This window comes from Aedes aegypti, chromosome 1 (genome assembly GCF_002204515.2).
Source record: "Aedes aegypti strain LVP_AGWG chromosome 1, AaegL5.0 Primary Assembly, whole genome shotgun sequence".
Taxonomy (NCBI): domain Eukaryota; kingdom Metazoa; phylum Arthropoda; class Insecta; order Diptera; family Culicidae; genus Aedes; species Aedes aegypti.
This window is the reverse complement of record NC_035107.1, coordinates 197228643-197251386: the sequence shown is the minus strand read 5'-3', so window position 1 is coordinate 197251386 and position 22744 is coordinate 197228643. Positions and strand designations below refer to the sequence as shown.

The 22744-nt window shown below is 36.8% G+C and overlaps 1 protein-coding gene across 1 annotated transcript; it reads right to left on the bottom strand.

The window, feature by feature from the left end:
- Positions 1 to 18004: 18004 nt before the first annotated feature.
- Positions 18005 to 19715, bottom strand: LOC23687795 (ribonucleoside-diphosphate reductase subunit M2; the record flags this gene model as incomplete). Its single annotated transcript, XM_021838591.1, is given in 2 exon segments — positions 18005 to 18285; positions 19052 to 19715. Coding segments are annotated over 2 exon segments (945 nt in total), but the record flags the coding sequence as incomplete, so codon positions are not given.
- Between the last annotated feature and the right edge of the window lie 3029 nt (positions 19716 to 22744).

Genomic DNA, 22744 nt, shown 5'->3' with positions numbered 1-22744 from the left:
ATATTTGTGTATGAGTGTTATGGTAAATTAAAACAAAAATGTCTCAAAAATAAAAATTGATGCATCAAGCCAAGTTTATATTTTCACGAACTTTAAAATATTTTGTATTCAAATTCAGGAGTCATTCGATAAATTTTTATCTGAGCTGTTAGAAACAGATATTAATTGCTGGTAAGTAGACGTTATAAGTGATTATCTCGGAGATGGGATTCGATCCCAGGTCCTCGGCGTGTGTTCTAACCACTACACCAGGTCCATCCCCTCATCAATCCTGTTCAGAGTTGTTTTATTATTTTAAATATATCTGCATTCACGTAAAATTTCAGTAATTAGAAGACGTTGCGTTACTTAGATAAAACTTGCCTCTAGATTGATGACGAAATATCGACGATGTACTGCTTTGTTTTATGTATATTTTTTATTGCAAGTTTGGAAAAATCTAGAAAGACTAACTGCAAACGGTTTCCTGTAAGTTACACTAACATTAGAATTTTATGCATGTTAAATCACAAAATATTTTTTAATTTCTCTTGGCTCAGTTTCCTTATTTTACCAAGTCCAACGACACAGCCGTTTTTTAGACATTCACTTACATCTATGTCAGTCTCCCGTATGAAAATTGATTGTTTTTCAAGAATGAGGTTTTATATTTTTCAGTAAATATGTATTGTTCAGTCGTACATTTATGTTTTGAAACCAGACTTCTTTTTCGATTTTTAGTAGCCCAAAATTGAACAATAAAGTAATGTGGGCCAAAGTTCGAGATTTGGAAAAAAACATAGCTACCTATTTGTTGTTTTTTAACGTAAAAATTGTAAATTTTAGTCAAACTTTCTTTGCATGGAAACAAATAAGGATAAAATCTTCTTCGATTCTTTATGTAAGGGTGTTTCTAGGCCTATCATCAGGTTGCTCTGAGGTATATTAGTTACTACATAAATGCTTGGAATCAATGTTTGGGCCATAGCGGGGCAAAAGTTCGAATCAGCTGAGCAAAAGTTCGACCCACATATAAACTCGGGGAGAAAGTTACAAATTACTCCAAATCCACATATTATCTTTAAGTTTAGCAAAATTTGCCGTGGCCCCCCTCAAGTCTGACGGCTATTTACGCCCATGGAAACCACACTCGAGTTCTGAGAACCACAATGGTATATTGAGATCCACACTACAATGCCAGTATCTTCACTGATATTATACGATCCGTAGTATAATCCTAATAGGGGCTTTTCATAGCCGAATGGTTAGAGTCCACGGCTGCAAATCAAAGCCATGCTGACGGTGTCTGGGTTCGATTCCCGGTAGGTTCAAGATCTCTTCTTAATGGAAATTTATTTGATCTCCCTGGGCATAAAGTATCATCGTGCTTGCCACATGATATACGAATGGCAACTTTGGCAAAGAATGCTCTCAGTTAAAAACTGTGGAAGTGCTCATTGGACACTAAGCTGAGAAGCAGACTCTGTCCCAGAAATGCGGCTTAATTGAAGTTGCCGAACAGATTTACCAGCAGTTCTCATGGGAAAGGCTGCCGAAGAGAACGAGACTACCGACAATAGTCATATTGACATGAGATATTCGAAGCGTTGTAAAAACGTTTCCAAAAATTATTTAACAAGTCTGTCGAAGTGAATCGACAAACTATCAGCCAAATGTATTTGGCTGACTATAAATCATCATACAAATATCGATTTCAACTCTGACAAACAATTTGTTTGCGTTTTTCCGAGAAAATTACAAAAGAAAAGCGGCATTGGCTCAAAGTGCCGAGAATACGTAAATACCTCTATCAAAATGGGAAAAAATAGAGTTAATCCCAGTTTAGAATTCCGGTGCATGGATAATATTTTATTGAACACGAAATTGTACCAACAGAATCATAAAATGTGTACAACGGTAAGTGTTAGTTCCTTTCAAGTATGATTGCTTTATACTCACCATCTCGTCTTTCGGAGTAGGTACCGTTTTTCTCTTGCGATCCCGAGGTCGACCAATTTGCTACAGTGTACCGAAGTGAAATGGAGCTGTTTTGCATACCTTCATATCGAACCCGAGCAAGTCCGTCCAATGTGAGAGGGAAAAATATTGAACGAACGTGATGATTAGACAGAAGGTGCTTAGGATAAGTGCTCCAAATATTCTTTCTGTGCTGAGCATTACCTACTGCCAACATGTATATGATGAGAGCTGGCAAAACGAGGGCTTCGACTCGGCTCCCAGCTGAACCTATGAATATATGATGTGGAAGTAGCATTTCACTCTGGGATTACGGTTTTCATCCTTGAAACAAGAGGAAAGAGGTGTTTCAACAAGTGTTTGCCGGCAAATGGAGAGTTAAAAATTTGTTCCACTTGAAGAATTTACTATTTTATGCTAGTTTTTTTTCTGTTCCAGTTTGAATGCTTAAATTTTACATGGTTAGTTGGAATAATTAATACTGAGCTAACATACTATCAGCTGAAATGGTTTGCAAACAGTATTTCTACCACGAAGTATTGCTGTTATTATTTCAGATGTGCATTGATTTTCTATGCCTAATTGCTTTCTAAACTAAACTTCTGTTGAATAGCATTACCAAGCTTCAATCGAGATGCTTTTTTATGCTTCTGTTGATAAGCTTTTCTAAGCTTCTGAGAGACGCTTTTGCAAACGTCTAGGAGACACTTTTTCAAGCGTCTGTGAAAAACTTTTTCAAGGTTCTGGGAGATGGTTTGGCAAGCTTCTAAGAAAAGCTTTCACAAGGTAATGAGATACGGTTTGAACTTTTGACTCAAACTTTTCCAAATTTTCAAATGCTTGTTCGAGCTTTTGAAATGTGCTTGTTTCATGTTTCTAGATTAGCTTATGGGAGAAGCTGCATTTAGCTACTGGAAGAAGCTACTCTGGGCTACGCTACAGTGTATATTTTATCGAGCTTTCTAGATAAGCCTTTCAAAAGATCCCGGCAACATCTTTTATTAGCTTTCGGAAACAGCTCCTTCAAGCTTTTTCTGGAAGCTTAACCAACTATCTGAAGAGCTTTAGCTAGCTTCCGCAAGAGAAGATGTGCCCTTTGCGTATGAGAAGCTTTTTCAGAGAGAAGTTTTTCATGCTCGTGGAAAAGATTTTTCTAGCTTCTCAAAGCATTTCAACGGTTTTGGAAGAAACTTCAGCTTCTTGGAGAAGCATGCTGGAGCCACTAGGAGAGGCTTTTCAAATTGATGGGAAAAACTTTTCTAAGCTTCCTGGTGAACCTTTTCTAAGCTAATAACTCTTGAGAAAATCATTTTCAAGTATCTAGAAGAAGAATTTCCAAGCTTCAGAGAGAAGCGTCAAAACTATAGGAAGAAGCATTTCAAAGCTTTATCACAAACTTTTCAAAGCTTTACTAAGTAACATCATCTAGGTTCTGAAAACAGCATGACGAAATCTTTCTGGGAGGAGCTTTTCAAATTTTTGGGAAAGACTTTTCAAAACATCTGGGAGAAGCTTTTCCAATTGTCAGAAAGAAGTCTTTCCAAGTTTTTGTAGAAGCATTTCCAATCTTCTAGGATAATCTATTCCAAGTTTGTTATGCTGCTGGGAGACGCTTCTCTAAGCTTCTACGAGGCGCTTTTCCAAACTTTCAGATGAAGCTTTTTACACTTCTTGAAGAAGCTTTTTCAAAGCACTTTTAAAAACTTTTCCGAACTTTTGGGATTGGCTTCTAGGAGCTTCTAGGAGATGATTTCAAGAAACTTTTCTGAACTACTAGGAGAAGATGTTCCAAGCTAGTGGGGCCTTCCTTAGCCGAGTGGTTAGAGTCCGCGGCTACAAAGCAAAGCCATGCTTGAAGGTGTTTGGGTTCAATTCCCGGTCGGTCCAGGATCTTTTCGTAATGGAAATTTCTTTGACTTCCTGGGCATAGAGTATAATCGTATCTGCCGCACGATATACGAATGCAAAAATGGCAATTTTGCAAAGAAAGCTCTCAGTTAATAACTGTGGAAGTGCTCATAAGAACACTAAGCTGAGAAGCAGGCTCTGTCCCAGTGAGGACGTTAATTCCAATAAGATGAAGAATGAGAAGTTTATACAAGCATTAGCGTAATGCTTATCTGCTGCAAAATGATTTTCTAAGAAGCCTTTTCCTAGCTTTGGAAGAAAAAGCCGATGAAAGTTTTTGTTTATTTCAGGTGAAGTATTTCCCAGCTTTTGAGAGAAACTTTTTCTAGCTTCTAGGAGAAGCTTTCCGAAATTACTGGAGGAAATTGCTCGATGTTCGAACAGACCGGACTAAATGATATTTTGACATTCAAAAATATACGTTAACGACTCCATCATTTCTGATTTATCCATTACTATTTTTATACAGATGCATCGTCAAGTAAATATGCTCCATTACTACAGTAAATAATTACATCCAAACATTGAAAAGTAGATTTTCAAATCTTCTGATAATAGCCTTTAAAATCTCCTGTAAGAAAAAAATGTAAGCTTATTTGAGAAGCTTTGCAAAGCTTATGGGTAAAGTTTTTCTATGCTGCAGTGGGATGTTTTTCTAAGCTTCAAAGAGAAACTTTTCCAAGCTTCCAGGAACAAGTTTTCTAAGCTGCTACTAAAAACTAAAAACTTTCTAAAACTTCTGACAGAAGCCTTCTGCAGCATAAGGAAGAAAGTTTCCAACATTTAAAAAAATGTTTTAAAATCTTCTTGGAAAGGTTTTTGACAACATCCGAAAACAGATTTTTCAAGCTTCTTTGTAAAACTTTGCAATGCTTTTTGACAAAGTTTTCCTATGCTTTGTTTAGAAGTTTAATAAAATTTCTGGGAGAAACCTTACCAAGCTTCTGCAAAAAACATGTTCATGCTTTGGACAGAAACTTTTTCATGTTCCTGAGAAAAGCTTTTTAGTAAAACTTCTGTAATGGGCCGTCCAAAATTTAACGTTGTCAAAATCTGAGGGACCTAATTTAAAAAATAAGAGCTAATGATGTTACAAACATTCTTTATATGGGGGAACTCTATGAAATTACAATTAAAGATTACCCCATTGATTCACCCCTCTACAATATGTTTACCCAATCTTTTGCAAGAAGCTGTTCCAAACTTTTGAGAGAAGCCTTTCGTAGCTTCCAAGAACTCGGGATGAGCGTTTTTCGAACTTATAAGAAGCTTTTCCAAGCTCCTGGATTTTTTTTTTCAAGTTTCTGGTATAAACTGTACTAAACCACTTCGGAAAGCTTTTAAAGCGTCTTGTATAAGCCTTTCCAAGCTTCTTGGAAAACATTTCTATAAGTTTTGACGAAGTTCATCCAAATTTCAGGGAAAACTTTGTTAAATTTTCTGGACAAAGCTTTCCCAATCTTCTGAGATAAGCTTCTCCAAACTACTTCGAAAAGCTTTTTAAAACTTCTAAGATAAACAATACAATCTTTTTGAAAAAACTTGCCCAAGCATCTAAGTGATTGTTTAGAAGTTTATTAACCTTAGTAAGGACCTTTGGTCTTGTTCGACCCCTAGGGGAGCTTCCATAAAACAAGTTAACAATTGTGACTTAGGGTTGTTTCCGACCCGAAAATTCAAACAGCTCACAAAAATCAGTTTGTTGTCCAAATTTAGTTATGTTGAGCTTAAATGAAAGGCACACATGTCCAATTTCAGAAACCCTCCCGTAGATCCGGATTTGATCCCTGTGGCCACAGGAAACTTGTTCCATCTGAAAAAAGACCCTTTAGAGACCCTTACCTGGTTGTCAATGTAGTTTCGTAACTAAACAAGTAATCTGAACCGTCCTCATATTGTTGAATAGGTATTCACATGGACTATGAATAGAGATTCTTTAATCATTTACTTAGACATACCTGGTTCTGGAAACCCGGATCATCTTAAAAGCATGTATTTATCGCAATTTTGTAAACGTATCTCACATCGGTACTTTTTGGTTGATAGATTTTGTCAAAAAATTTCTCTATAGTAAGGAACCAATTACCGGCGCACATCCCCTGAAAAATTCGGTCCAGTATGGTTCATGCGGAACCGGTTCCTGGAGTCCCGGAAGGTGGCCAGTTTGGGCTATTCGATGAAGTTACCCGGAATTATGCCCCAAAATCAAATAAATTGCATTCAATTCTTAACGTTTTTTTATTTGGATGTATTTTGCCAGAAGAATGAATGGATGGTTATTCTGGTGCTATTGGAGCACCGGAATGACCACCGGGAAACCCGTGATATGGGACCACTAAGTATTAGCACCTAAAACTAGGCATATGACGGCTCAATCTTAATGATTTTGAATCTTTGTGACTCCTCTAGTTCAATTATAGATGCATTACCACTTTGATTCATCTAGACTACCGTAATAACCCAGGAATGTCCACCGGAGATAGCAATATTGTGCGATATTTAGGTTTTTGTGCCAAAACTAGGCATGTGACAGATCAATCTTCACGATTTTGAATACCTGTGAATTTTCTAGTTCAATTATATATGATTGATCACTCTGGCTCATTGTGACCACCGAATTAACCCAGAAATGACCACCAGGGATATTTATATAGTGAGAAACTTCTCTTTTTGTACCAAAACTAGGCATGCGACGGCTCAAACTTCATGATTTTGAATACCTGTGACTCTACTAATTCAATTATAGATAAATGACCACTCTGGCCCATTGTGTCTACTGAAATAGCCCAGGAATGACTACCGGCAATATCCATGAAATGGGAAATTTCAGCCAGAGTGGTCATTCATCTATAATTGAACTATATATGTCATAGGGATTCAAAATCAAGAAGATAGAGCCGTCGCATGCCTAGTTTTGGTGCTCATATGGGACTCACGGGCTCTCCGGTGGCAATTCCGGAGCTCCAGAAAGACCAGAATAACCATCCATTCATTCTTCTGGCAAAATACATCCATATATTAAAAAATCGTAAAGAATTGGGCACAATCAATTTGGTTTTGGGGCATAATTTGGAGTAACTTCATAGAATTGTCCAGATTGGCCATCTTTCAGGACCCCAGGGACCGGTTCTGCACTTGACCGAATTTCTTAGGGGATGTGCGCCGGTAAGCCAAAATATCCGTCAACCAAAAAGTACTGATGTGAATTACATATACAAAACTGCGATGGAAACATGCTTTTAGGATGTTCCGGGTATGTATAAGTAAATGATTTGAGAATCTATATTCATAGTCCATGTGAATACCTATTCAACAATATGAGGACTGTTCAGATAACTTGTTTAGTTACGAAACTACATTGACAACCAAGTAAGGGACTCTAAAGGGTCTTTTTTCAGATGTAGCAGGTTCCTGGCGGCCCCAAGGACCAAATCCGAATCTCCGGGAAAAAACTAGACATCCCAAGTAACAATTTAAGTTTAACGAGTTACTTTCAGGGTGCTATAAATAAACGCACTTAAAACCACGGTAAAGGTGATCAATATTCAAGTGCAAGTCAATCAGTTTAAATGCAGCTTTTATGACAACAAGGTGTATTATATCAAACTTTTATCATAGCCGTCACAAATAAGTGTCATTTCGCCACCACTAGCAGTTTAAATAAATAATTCTAAGCTGCAATAAAGCTGGTTTTGTAGCTACACAATTTTAACTTTATAGTTTGTCTTCAAAAGGTTCTGAAAACAACTAAGAGCTGACTTACAAAATATCATCTTCTAGCAACGTTAAATGTCGCCTCTAGCTATCATAGCATTCACATAACTCACATAAAACATTAATAAATCCATACGAATGTCAAGTTGCTGTGGAATTGTTACTTGGGATATGTATGCCTTTCATTTGCCCAACACACTGATTTTTGTGAGCTGTTTGAATTTTCGAGTCGAAAACGACCCTAAGGGGTGGCCCATATATTACGTACGGCAATTTCCAACCCTCCTCACCCCATGATACGATTTTTTGTATGAAAATGAAAAAAAATGTATGACGTGTCGGAAATCTCAAACCCCTCTCTCCCCATAAACCTTTATGAAATTGATGGACGGTCCCTAAGTCACAATTTGTAACTTTTTGTTAGGGATTAAGGAAGGTTAAATATTATTTTTAAATCTTCTGGAAAAAGCCCTTGACATCTTCTGGAAGATGCTTTTCCTAGTTTCTTTGAGAAGTTTTGCAAGGCTTCTGTTTCTTTTCAAGCTTCTGAGAGAAGCTTTCTCAAGCTTACAGGGAGAGCTTTTCCTAGCTTTTGAATGAAACTTTTGCATGTTTCGGGCATAATTTTACCTAGTTTCTGAAAAAAGTTTGTTGAAGCATTATAGAGAAACTTGTCTATTTTTCTGTTATCTCAAAATTAGACTTTGTCAAAAATCTTGAGTGTCCAAATGGTAGCTAATGTTACGAATATTTTTTTGTATGGAAGAAACTTCGAGACATTTGTAACTTTTATCAAAAACATATTGACAGTTAAGCAAACATGTGTAATAATCATCCCTATTCTTGTTTACGTTAGAATGCACTTTCGATCAAAAACCATTTTGCATTTCCGTTTACGCCAGCAAAATCAAGTGGGCCATGGATTCGAACGAATAGACTCAACTATTGATAAATGGGTAAATATCGAGGCATGTCTTATTTTCCATAGAAAAGCACATTTTTCTTGCTGTTATAAGGTTTTGATGTTTTAAAGTTTACATGGACACGACGAAACACGTGTCAAATATGCAAATTGAAACTACACGCTAAGATCAGTCTACCCAAAAATGAGTAGTTGTTTCACCCTTATATGAGTATTCACCAAACAACTTATAAAATGGGTAAATTTCACTGATAAATATTGGTAAAATTTACTCATATTATGGGTAACGCGAATTTACCATTTTATGGGTTAATCCTCTTTATCCATATTTGAGTGATAAAATAAACATCAAACAAAATCAGAACATCGATACTGTTGTCACGCTAAGTTTTCTGCTCCGTGCTTTAATTCTCAATTATTTTATTTGTAAGTATTTTTATTAAATTTCAATAGTGTTAAATTACAAACATAATCATTATATACGCGGTTATTCATTTCAGTATACGCTTTCCTTATCAGCAGTCCATTTAATTCCCGCAGCTAATCCAGCTACTTTTACGTCGGAAACAATCACGTTATAGAATATGAATCCTTCAAAGCACTTCAAGGTGAGAATTTTGAAATTTGCATTCAGAACTTTTTTTTCACTGTTTTGCTTGGTTCAAAGCTAACAAACAAGGATTTACTTAGTTGACTCAATCTTAAACTTATATGTATAAAACTCATTCTTCTCATTATAGAAATCGTTCGAGGTACAATTCGAGCCCTGGCGTTTTTGACTAGGACTGGAATCAAAAAGGAAAATCAAGAATCAAATCATCATTCTGCTACTTAATGCTTTGCGTCGAATATAATCAGATGGGTCAAGGTAAAATAAGTTGGTACCGTAACAACATTTGAAATGCGCATGAATTTTGAGAACCTGTCACTATGATGTACACTTCTTTAGCTCTTTGTTGTAAAAAGATAAATGATTCTAATAAGCATACATCATCCTGACAGATTTTTAATTATAATTCTTTAATAAAGTTTATGGTGCCTATTTTTAAATTAACTGTCTGTTTGTATGAAATGCAACATCTACATTAGTATATTATTTAAAAATATGGCAAACCAAACTCACACCGGCAAGTAGCCCTCACATTATTAGTTTGGCGCAGCCTCTGAAGCAGGGTGAATATTACGTATGCGTGTGATAAACTTATCTTCTGTGGACATCAAGCAGCACGAGCAGTCGACATACTGATCAAAAGTTTTGCCGTGCTTGGCTTAAATCCTAGCGGCGATAGAGGCATAGCCAAATTGGTAGAGCTCGTGGAGATATTGACCTACCAGGTAACCCCATTCAATTCACGCTCCAAGGTGAACTCGTTAGTAAGCCGCCTAAGGGAAATGGATGCAGATCAAGAGGCCGAGAATGAATTACCGTAATTTCGGGTGAAATTGATCATTTTTCACTGTTTTCTTGGTATGCTTTCTAAAATTTTATCGATATCATACAACTAAATGCAGGAAAACAAGTACGACGGTGATCCTAATTGGCTCATGCACCGAAATTTTCTAACAAATGTGGTATTAGTACCAAAAATCAGCTCTAAAATTAAAAATCGTGGGATCCCATTTCGGGGTGATATTGATCACTTGTCAATGTGATTATTGTTAGTTGTAAAATCAACCCTAGATACTTAATTTGGGCCTCCTGAATTCAAATATGCTTGCCAAATTCTTAACGAGACAATATTTATGGAAATAATCAATAATTAAATTTCAAGAATACCGCAAAAACGCCTAAATGCAATTTCCAAAGGATTTCTGTACTTTGTAGCAGAAAATCAAATTTTACAACAAAACGAGCAAATTGGTAAGAGTTTCGATAGTAAAATCTGTTTTGGAGATATATTTTTAGCATCCTCACAAACTTTCAGGTTTACACCATGTCCAACTCCTTGTTGAGAACTATAAGTTTCACACCAAACTTGATTCTGGATATTTACATTATTTTCATAAAAATGAACATTCTGTGACACAAAAAACTTCACTGTACACAAATATACATTATTTAAGACAAACACCGTTCATTTACTATAGGTTGCAATGAATTTGGTGCACTATTAGTAAGAAATAAAATCGCTTGACACGGTGATCAATTTCACCCTACTGATCAATTACACCCGAATTTACGGTACTTCCAATGGACCGATGCACGAGTTCACTAATTTGACGTTTGAACGGTGCCGAATTCATTCGTTTCCATGGTCACATAAATAACACGGCACTGTTAAAACGTCAAATAGTGAACCCCTGCAAAGGTCCTTTGAATGAAAGAAGTGTGGTACCTTACTGTTTTTAAGTTATCAATATTTTTTGATCAATCGTTATTTCTAATCGGCAAAAGAATGATGAGTTATATCAACACGAAAAAAGTGGTAATTTCTTGTATTTTGAGATTTATATTCATATGTCTAAAAACTAAAAACATAAAAATGTGTTCTAAATACATCAAATAAAAATAATTCACATTTTATTCGTTTTTTTATTATTCGGAACCTGAAATGTATCCTTTTAGTAAAGCATATTTTGTGAAAACAAAATTAAAAAAGAAATACCGTAAAACGGGGTAACTTTGATAATGCGGGTAACTTTGATAGTGCGAGACCCCCAACATACTAAACGAAATAACGAAGTTTCTGTCATTTAGTTAAGAAAAACGAATGCAAAAGTAAAGAGTATTAATATGACACTTCATGTCAAAGCTATTTTGGTTGGAATCAAGTGCATTTGAGGATTTTTATGCAAATATTAAAAATTTACAAGATTTTAGCATTTTTGCAACACTTACAAACAATCTGTTCTACGACCACTATTTGATAAAGTCATAATGAGTTCGTCACTTACCCATGATAGCCTAGTTATAGTAGAACATGAATTCGGTCTCAAATCTCTTAGCGAAAACCAAACTGGGACCATTTTTGTAATCTAAGTCAGAAATTTCCATATAACGTTAAACGCCTAGAGGTATGCAACGCCCTATAAATGTTCCGTAATTCATTCAATCTTGTTCGATTTATACTCCATTACCAAAGTTACCCCAAAACAGAAAACTGACTTTCGATTATATAAAAAGTTATATATCCATTCAGAATAAATCTTTTGGCAATCCATCAAGTGCAATCGATAGCTAGGATGTCAGTACTTGTTTTAAAAATATAAATTGTAATTCTTTGAAACAGCATGCATAAATATTGAAGTTTTCTTCGAAAAAACTATCAAAGTTACCCCGTTTTACGGTACTTAAATATTGGTAAATTTTAACCATATTCATATTTACTTATTATCATTAAGTAACATAAGACTATTGTCTCTTTGAATATTTACCTTTTGTAGAAAAGGGCACAGGAAGGTGCATCAACATATGAAAACTAATTAAGTTACAATTCAATAGTTCATCGCTTAGTTCTAATTTAATTGCTAAAGTGCTCTGTACATCTCCTCTTAAAAGCTGCAATTGAGTTTTCTTGGGTTATATCGTTCGGTAAACAATTCCAAAAAGAAATAGCTTTTATGAAAAAAGAGTTGCCTTATAGGGACGTGTTGTGACGTAGGATAGCGTATTTTCTTGCACGGGAACTACGTAAGGGCTTCAGTTTTGTATAAAGATATTCAGGAGCTTTTGTTCTCGCAAGTTTGAATAATAAAAGGCAACATCTTAGCTGGAACAATTTATTAAATGGTCAGCCTATCAAATGACATTGAAGATGGGAAACTGGATCATATTTATTCAAACTGAACACAAATCTTACAAAAGCATTCAAAGCTACTTGCAACTTTGATTCAGCATACATTGACGATTCGGTTAAAAGGAAATCACAGGCAATGAAATGAGGTAGAACTAAACTTTTGAAGAGTTTAAGTTTAATGTCCGTACTTAAGACAGAGGAAACTGCATGTAGAGTTCGTAAACTCGCATATATTTTCCCACATTGTTTGAAAATAAATTTGTCAAATTTAAAATATGCTTGAATCATAATACCCAAGCTTACACCTTCTTCCAAATACGCAATGACAGTATTGTTCAGCTTCAGAGTTGGTTTCAGTATATTATTAGATTGTAAATGGCTTAGGAATAAAGCACAAATTTTATCGGCATTCAGCAAAAGCTTGTTCCTAATAGACCATGCATGTATATTGCACAAATCTTTATTAATTTTCTTGGAGATTGCTGTGGCATTATTTTCCATAGACCCGAAGTAAAGCTGAACTGAGTTTTAGATTTCATTCATCAATATTTCACCTACAATTCCGTGCATAAGTTTGGGTTCACCCCCTAAAAAACATACAAAAGTGTTCAGTCCATACCTCTGTGATTACACGTCCAATTGAAACTCTCTAAGCCGCATTCAAAAGTCAAAGAGTAATTTTTACTTCGTATGTATTTTTCCAAGAACATTCTTCGAACTTTGTGTACTAAATTTTTACTTAATGTTGTGACATTTTTCAAAAAACATAGTTAATTTCCTCGACATTGGATTGACCAAAACTTTAAAACAAGGTTTCATTAGAATCTTAATCTTATATTCTTTGAAGAGCACTCACGAATTTTTTGCGGAAAAATCTGAAAACTAGTCAAAATCAAAGAAACAGTTAGTCAAGTCATCGTGCAAAAGTTTGAGTTCACCCCTCAGTATGGTTTATCGTGCAAAAGTTTGGGTTCACCTGAACTTACTCAAATCTGTGAAATCTCAAACCAATCATGTACGCGTCATTATTTGCGCTCAAAAAAGCTTTAAACTATTGAAAACGATTGAAAAATGCCAGAGATATTTACAAAAATGAGGTGCATGCGGCTCAGGTGAACACAAACTTTTGCACGATGGCTTGACTGACTGTTTCATTGATTTTGAATACTTTCCAGATTTTTCCACAAAATTTTCGTGGGGTCTCTTCGAAGAATATAGGATTACGATTTTAATGACATTTTGATTTAAAATTTTGGTCGATCGAATGCTGAGGAAATGAGATATGATTTTTCAGTGCGTTTTCTGAAAAATGTCACAACTTTGAGTTAAAATTTAGCATACAAAATTCAAAGAATGGTTTTGGAAAAATACATACGAAGTAAGAATAACTCTTTGCCTTTCGAATGCGGCTTAGAGAGTTCCAATTGGACGTGTAATCACAGAGATATGGACAGAACACTTTTGCATGTTTTTTTGGGGGTGAACCTAAAATTATGCATGGGAGTGAATCTGCAGTTGAAGTCAACGGGCATTTATGATAGTTAATTTGAAACGAAAATTAATCGAGATGCATAAGTGATGCACTCCCAAATTGTACCACATCTTTCAAAATCTACTATCATGATTATGCAATTTATTGACATAATAATTCAAGCACCAAAGAATTTATTGACAAAAAACAAACCGTAAAGTAACCTGCTATAGTTTATTGAACATTAGGTAACTAGCATTCTAGAAAAAAATAGTTCAAGCATAAGTGACCTTAAACCTCAATAAAAACGCTTCTTGAGTAAGCTAAATGCAATAACTAAAATACATTCCTGTATCAAGTCAACGGAAAAGCATGCAGCTTGTTCTGTGCCATGATTTGAAAATAATACAACAGTATTTCCTAGTTCAACATGCAATTTCGGGAAATCCCGGGATTTTCGAAAATATAGACCCTCTAGTCTCAATGAAGATGTAATAGAAAAATAAGTAAATTATAATTAAAAGATATCATAATCAATGTAATAAGATCAGATATTGAATGATTTAAGCCTGTACATTGTACGTTCTAATAAAATGAATCTCTAATGGATTTCGTGGGGACCTGAATTCAAGTCACACCCAAGCTTGATACAACTACATTCTGCTTCCTTTCCAGTGAAAAACAATGAACCGAGCAAATACTAAAGCTGTTTACTCAGCATCCCAATTTTGCCACAGTGTCCTAATACCAAGAAACCCATCGAACTTTATGTCCTGCACCGTAGCCGATTATAACTCGATTAGAGACGTGAGAAGAGAAAATTTCTGTGCCCTTCCTTCGGAGATCGCCCGGACTTAGGGTTCTAACCTCCGCTCTTCCATCACTGATCTACCACCCATCTCTTTGTTTGCAGCAGATTAGGACAAATTCACTACCAGGAAAAGCAATAGAACTTTAAACACCATCCACTAGTGGGAAGCCAGCAGCCATAATCTCCCACACGTCGTCCCAGCTGTGGAAAAGTCCGGTTCCGGTCGATGGTCGTTAGTTGTTGGTCTGTCGCATGGCCGTCCCACAGTGGCGCATGGTCGGATAAAACCCATGTTCTCAAAATCACTTGATAACATTCTTTTCCAGACTTGTGTTTCAATGAGTGATGATTTCCATAAATTTAAGATTTATCAGTTTTATTTTCATTAATTGTTGTTCACCTGGCAAAATCCAAACAACTTTATCTCAACGGAATCAGAAATGTCAGCTTAACATGTTAAGCATTATTAATAATACTAAATTGTTTTTTTTTTTTGTCAATCTCTTTTGAAAGTTCTGAATCTATGTAAATTCAATTACAATTTAGGTTAGTCTTTCGAATCTCTATCCTGTTCCATAAATCGTTTAAAATGTATCTGAAACTACCAAACACAAGTTGAATTGATATCTTAAGTTAAGATACGTGAAAATTTGCGCACTGAAGCATCGTATAACAAAAGAGGTAGTTTCGTTATACGTTCAGCATGGATGTCCGAATTCTGTTTGAAGTCGCGCCACTGTGCGCCTGTCCGGCTGGCTGCTCCTCGGGCTCCATGCTGGGATTAAAATAATTTAATGGATACTTTGCTTTGTTGCTTTCATGTGTGTGAAACATGTTTATTGTCAGCTTTGCCTGCAGGACTGTTTGCTCCGTTCACATTTCAAGTGGTTCAGCATCATTATGGTTATTCCGTTAGAGGGACCATAAGAACAAACCAGTCACGCAGAACAACCTCCAGAGGAAAGCTGCACAAAGGTTGGCAGTTCCCGAAGGCTCATGAACAGGGCAAATCTGTGCAAGTGGCTCAAATGTTTATGCAGCCAATATTTGTTCGATGAGTGTAAGTGTGTCGCCCAAAGAAAACGACATGCAAGGCAATTTAAACTTGCTCGTATTCTCATGTGAACATGAACCAGAGGAAAATGTGGACAAATAGATACATATAGATAAAGTTGCAACAATACTTTGACTGCCAAGGGGGGATTCTGCATTTGATGATCAGCTCAGCGAATGTAGAATCGATACTAGGAGTGTGCATGTGAAATTGTTGGGTTGGGTCGACATGTTAATATTAACCTCCTATTGCCTATTTCCGTTCAACCATTTGTTGCAGCAAAGTTTGCTCATTTCAAACAATTTGCATTGTTGCAGCTCAATTCTGAGCTGGAGAGTGCCTGGAATGGGATGGAAAATGTTGGTTGAATTTGAATTTTATAGTTAAGTTGTGGTGTATAAAGATATCCATCCTTATCTGAGTGGTTAAAATCCCTGACTAGATAGGGCGCGTTACCCCTACACCACGAGAGGACTCATGGACACAGAAGTTAACCTGAATTTGATTTCAGCTCAATAATCATGTGGTCCTCTTTAGCAAAGCGCACCTCTTTCGGAAGAATTAGATGCCCATCCAAACACATCCTTTTTATTTATATGCAATGCAATTGTTAGGGGGTCCGTAGCCTTGAGGTTATGCTTTCGCTTCATAAGTGGATGGTCATGGGTTCGATTCCCAGCCCATCCACAAAAACACCTGCCCAGCCACCAAAAAGACCGTGCTTTGGAGAGCACCCATCCTTTGTCAGTATCAGATGGTGACTGAGACAAACTGATCCTCTTCGAAGGCAGCTAGCCTCAAAACGACTCAGGAACACGGAAAAATGAATCACCGCAAGAGCAATGGACTATGGCTCATAAGGAAATTTATTGGACTAACAGCAGAGCACTCTCTCACCTGCTCGGTGTGAGAGTAAAAGAGTAGAAGAGAGTGAAACTAGATGAATATTTAGATTAGTTGAAAATAGATTTGTATCTGTAAAGAAGCTACACTGCCCATAACTGCATATTTGTAACATTCGACAAAAGTAGGCATTGAGTAAATGGAATACAAAGTTTGCATTTTATGGCAGTATGGGAGGAAACTAAAATTTCTTAAAATTACCAAGAACTCAAAAGCGCTTATTTGAGGCTGATATTTTGTACAACTCATATCGCATACTAGGTGAATTTTCAGAAAATAATTCTGATAGAAATTTCATTGCTATTACAACACGAGGCTCATTTATAATCTCAATGTGACTGTTATGCGGTTATAATTATCAATGTGACAAAACAACTTGGTATTTTTTTCGAATTTTCTAGAACAATCTCACAGAATTCAGTAAGTTGATCGAAAGTATTTATCATTTGATGACTCTCCATGGTATTAACTTCAATTTGTCAAAAATGTCGAATGTGACTGTTTTGCAGTTATGGGCAGTACAGATGAACTATGATCGATACCGTAAGCCAAGGGCAAATTTAACACTATTTTAAAACTTTTTGTTATATTATACTTAGGAATTGACATATTGTTCACTTAATTTCAGCACTTTGTTACTTCAATAATTTATATCGGTATACGTATTGTCGGGCTTCGTGGCCGTGCGGTTAGAGGCGTCAGTCGTCTAGGCGTATTGTGCCATGAAGTGTGTGGGTTCGATTCCCGCTCCAGTCGATAGAAACTTTTCGTCAAACTAAAAATTCATCACTGGGCTACTTGGTGTTTTTGGAAAAATTCATCACTGGGCTACTTGGTGGTTTTGGAAAATCATACTCCGAATTCTGGATCTAATATTATTTGTATTACCCGAAATGTACTAAAATCATGATCAAACTTTTACAAAAACTTTGGTCAGAATGTCCCGAATTTTACAAGAATCGTGCCTAGGATTCTTTCCAAATTTCACTCAATAGTCATCTCGAAATGTAACCTTGAAATCTTTCAGAATGTCAAAAGTATTTCAAAAGAAACCTGCTCGAAATGTATAAAATATATAAATTATAAAATCGCTTAAGGTTATGCCTAATCTTACATAGCGTTACATTGTAATGTTGCACAGGATTTACAAAAATTACGTATTGAATTTGGCTTGAATTCTATAGAATCTTGGTGAAAGTTCTGTAAGAATCTGGCTATTATTGTTAAATTTATAGCATTTTGTCCATAAGTTTTGTTTAGGCTGTATTTTTTTGAACTTCGATGGAAATCATAGTAGAACATTGTTGATATATTCAGAATTTGAGATTTGGAATGTTCATCATTCAAAAAATTGAATTCTAGAATGATCAAAAAACAATTTAAATTGGAAATTAAATAGTTTTGGTATGTTTTATCCTCGGGTTGATAGAATAGTCAACGGGCCAAATATGAAAAGAATCTTCGAACCCTCCGCGGGCAGCACAAAATGAGGTCGCGGGCCAGATGCGACACGTTGGGCAGCCCTGCTCTAGAAGTCGGCGTCCAGTGTGAACACATTGTCAAGTCGGTTGGCCATAACACCCCACTTCTGATACTCTCCTACTTTCTTCTCAAAGAAGTTAGTTTTACCTTCAAGCGAAATGAACTCCATAAAACTAAAGGGATTCTTCGTATTGTAAATCTTATCGATGACCAACTCGAGCAGCAGTCCATCAGCCACGAATTCAATATACTGCGACAAAAGGTCACAATTCATGCCAAGCAGGTCAACCGGAAGGGTTTTCGTCAGGAATTCCTGTTTGATCAGGACTGTTTCGCGGATAAACTCGATCACATGTTCTTGTGATGGTTTCTGTACCAGATATTTGAACATAAGAGAAACAAATTCCATGTGCAGTAGTGTGGGACAAAATTTAGATTCTCGCTCCAGTCCACTTTTTGGATTGCATTTAGGTCCCATAACAACTGTGCAAAATTTCAGCTCGATCGGAGAAACTATATTTTAGCGCCAGCCGTTCAAAGTTTGTATGGGATTTACTATGGGAAAACTTACTTTTACAAAGAAAAATCGCCAGAGGTCGCCCATTGTCCTCTATAAAAATTCTGAGCATAGACCTCGATAGGTATTTTTACGATGAAGAATATTGTCGAAGACCGCGAAACAATCCGACACTTGTGAAAAAAGTTATTCAATGAAACCCTATTGGCAAGGCGACGTTGATTAACACGTAAAGGAATAACAATAATAACAAAATCGGGCAAAGTTTCCGAATAGTCTATGCTTAATAACTTTTTTCACAAGCATCGGATTGCTTTGCAGTCTTCGGCAATGTTGTTCATCGTAGAAATACCTATCGAGATCTGTGGTCAGAATTTTTATTGAGGACAATGGGCGACCTCTGGCGATTTTTCTTTGTAAAAGTAAGTTTTCCCATAGTAAATCCCATACAAACTTTGAACGGCTGGCGCTAAAATATAGTTTCTCCAATCGAGCTGAAATTTTGCACAGTTGTTATGGGACCTAAATGCAATCCAAAAAGTGGACTGGAGCGAGAATCTAAATTTTTCATATAACCGTGTCCCAGGCTAATGTGCAGGCCTTCGTCACGTGAGATCAATTCGTAGGAGAATGTTAGCCCAGAAGTCAGTATACGCTTCTTCAACCAAAAGATGGATGCGAAACTTCCACTGAAGAAAATTTCTTCCACAACGGCGAAGGCTACGACGCGTTCTCCGAAGTTGGCCTTTTTGCTTGAATTCCAGTTCAATGTCTATTCAGCTTTCTTCTTCACACAGGGCAGATTATCGATGGCATTGAACAAGTACTCCCTTTGTTTGCAATCACGAATATAAGTATCGATAAGCAGCGAGTACATTTCACTGTGGACGTTTTCCATTGCAATTTGAAATCCATAGAAGCAACGTGCCTCGGTGACCTGGAGCTCCTGGCTGAAACGTTCCACGAGGTTCTCGTTCATGCTGCCATCGGAAGCGACAAAGAAGGCCAATACATGTGAGATGAAGTGCTTCTCGCCTGACTTGAGCTTTTCCCAATCGGCTAGATCTTTAGAGAGATCGACTTCCTCTATTGTCCAGAGAGATGCCTCTGCCTACTTGTACATCTGCCAAATGCCATGATACTGGATGGGGAAAATGATGACGAAACGACGGGGATTCTCCTTGAGCAGTGGTTCGATGGAGGGATCGAAAAGTGTCTGTTCGCCTTTCTGAGCACTCAGTCACTTGGTATGTTTTACTAGTGGACTTTCCAGATTAGTAAGCATGTTGATACACATGAAGAGGCATGTTTGCCAAATAAATATCACGGATGTATAGATCGATAATGCGTTCCAGACATTTCAGAAGAAAAGAGGTCGGACTGATTGGTCTAAAACTCTACGCTTCTTCATACGACACACGTCCTCCTTTCGGGATAAACTTTACAGTAATATCAAGCCAGGATCTGGGAAAATACCTGGTAGCAAAACTGCTTACAAGTAGCTTTTTCAAAACATGTTTGATAATCTCAAATCCCTTCTAGAACAGAATAGGATAAATTCCATCTGCTTCTGGAGATTTGAATAGAGCGAAACTATTGAGTGCCCATTGAATCGATTCAGTAGATACGGTACTGCGAGTTGAAGCCAGAGACCCATAACTGCATGAAAAGATATTTGGTTCATCCGTAAATGCTATGTCCACACATCCGGGGAAGAGTGTATTGAATAAACATTCTAAAACTTCTTCATCAGAAGAAGCAAAGTCACCATTAGGTAAGCGAAATTTGTTCTCTTGGAAATTCTTAGATTTTATTTATTTATTTATTTATTTATTTATTGTACCACCGCCTTCGACTTTATGTCGTACAGACTGTATAGCTTAAAATTAGGCATTCATTACATACATTACTTTCTATTCTATTGCGAGTAACAATTTCTTATACAGATACAATATATTAAATTAACACAAACAGAAAAAGCTCTAGTAGCACGGTTCTTATCAATTAATCAAATTAAGCTTCAAACAATTATTAAAAAACATAAATAAAATGGCATCAAATGTCTACATGAATTAACATCACAATAAAACTCCTCACATTCTCAAATCCAGTTCAACAAATCAAGCAATCAAAATTCGGAATCATATTATAAAACAACAAACACTTTAAATCTATTTATCGATTATAATCATGAATTGCACATCATTAGCGTTTACATTCATACGGGAGGCTTCCACGTTTCACTCATTTGGTTAAGAAACTCTCGAAATTTAATTCCCTTCGGCCACGTAGAAGCGCTCAATGCTAATGGTTTTAGCTTCATATTCAAGAGGACTTTGAAAGAAATGTGATCAAAAGTGTTCGTGTTCTTGTGTTTCGATACAAGCTTCACTACTTCCCTGCAACATGCAATAGGAATATTCAACGAGCGTGATACCATCTCACTTATATCGTCTTCAGTTACACTTCTATCGATGTTGGTGAGATATATCGAAAACGATTGGCTACTAAGCATGTGTTCGGAACACTGCGATGGCTCGGTTTGTAGACTTGCGCAAGAGATGATTTCATCAGATCCGTCCAACAGTTTAGGCGACGACGCAGGTGTAGAGTGACGAAACGGAGTTACTGCTTCTAGTTTTTGCACAACATTCGCAAGGGTTTGGGCAATTTCTGTTACGGTGGATTTCAGATCGGCAATTTCATCCTCGGTCGATCGGAGTGTTTCTGTGGTCGTAGATGCATCGACATGTATTCGCTCTCTTATCTTACAGAACAGGGTCATACATGTATCGCAGATCCAAATAATGTTGCTCGATAGAGCAAAGCGGTTTCTGTGATACCAACACAGTTTGCATGGAACCATTTGGCGCAATGTCCTTCACACACCGTATATAGCTCACTATTAACGTTGATTTGGAGAGAGCATTTCTCGCAGTACTGGGCCATTGTGATATTTAATTTCAACGCACAATTTATTCGCTTCGATTTTTCGAGCCCTTGAATGTTGTGTAACTAACGTTTTACACTTAATAACTAGCCCAACGACTCATGAACAATCTAGTTCAATTTAGATAATTTTAAGTGAACGGTTTTACACTTAAAGTCGTTTAAAACAGCACGAAAAGGATCACGCACGTAGTCAAGCAAGCGACACAAACGAATGCAAGGACTTTGTTCAGCCAACTCACTTCACTCAAGCTGAAACATTTGTACAAAAGTTTAACCAGTCGGATCGTTCAGCAGAAAGAAAAACCTTCTTATGAGCCATGTGCGCCAACTTGGGCGATTGCCAACATAAAGTGATCAAAGATCTGTACTACTCAAGTATTCCATCAGACCTTTCAAATTAATATTTGAGCTGCCCTAGATTATGTGATGAGCATTGGCATCACTGCTCACAATCAGCGGAAGGCTTTTTGTTACACAGTGTACGACAACTCATCTGAAATCATCCGTTGGGGATGGTTCACTATGAAGTAAATTAACCGAACAATAGACGTATTTTCTATTGAGGTCACCAACAGAAACATCAATTGCGACAGCACATACATCTCTTATTGTTAACTCAGAAATGGGTGTAGCAACGATTGCTTTATTTACGAGCACACATGCACGAGGCATGACACGCGAGTTCGCCGTTTCATGTTTACTGAAAGCAGAAAAAACTTGGTCCACAAGGTTACCTAGATAGAAGTTCCCCTTACAAAAGTACGGTGCTTGAACTAGCGCTACTTGGGGTGTACAATTTTGCATCAATCTGCAAAGATTGATGGTTGCTGTTCTTTTATGCTGAAGATTGACTTGAACCATCCTAACCGTAGTCACTACCCAAACTATATATGAATAAGCTTTTTGCAATTTTAGCACAAAAAGGACAATCAATGAAGAAACCAGATCGGTATCTATTAAAAGTCGCCATAGGCGAAAAAGCACAGAATACACTGCAAAACGCATAATGCGAATCCATACAAATTTAAACTAAATAAAAACATATTCATAATCCCACCCTTATTTAGCCTCAGGCTTGAGACTGAAGATGGACAGCCGATTATCACGTAGAAACACAAGGCCGCCTGCACCATTGCTCCGGGTAGCACAGGAAGGGCACAGGCTCCGTTAGAGATTATGTTTTATTTGGACCCCCTTACCATTCATTCCTAGGCACGGTACGCATCACACCATGAATTAGGTGTCACCTGTGAGGTGGACTTTATCCACTTTATCCACCGGCAGTGTTATATTTCAGCCAATTGAAACAATCGCTAC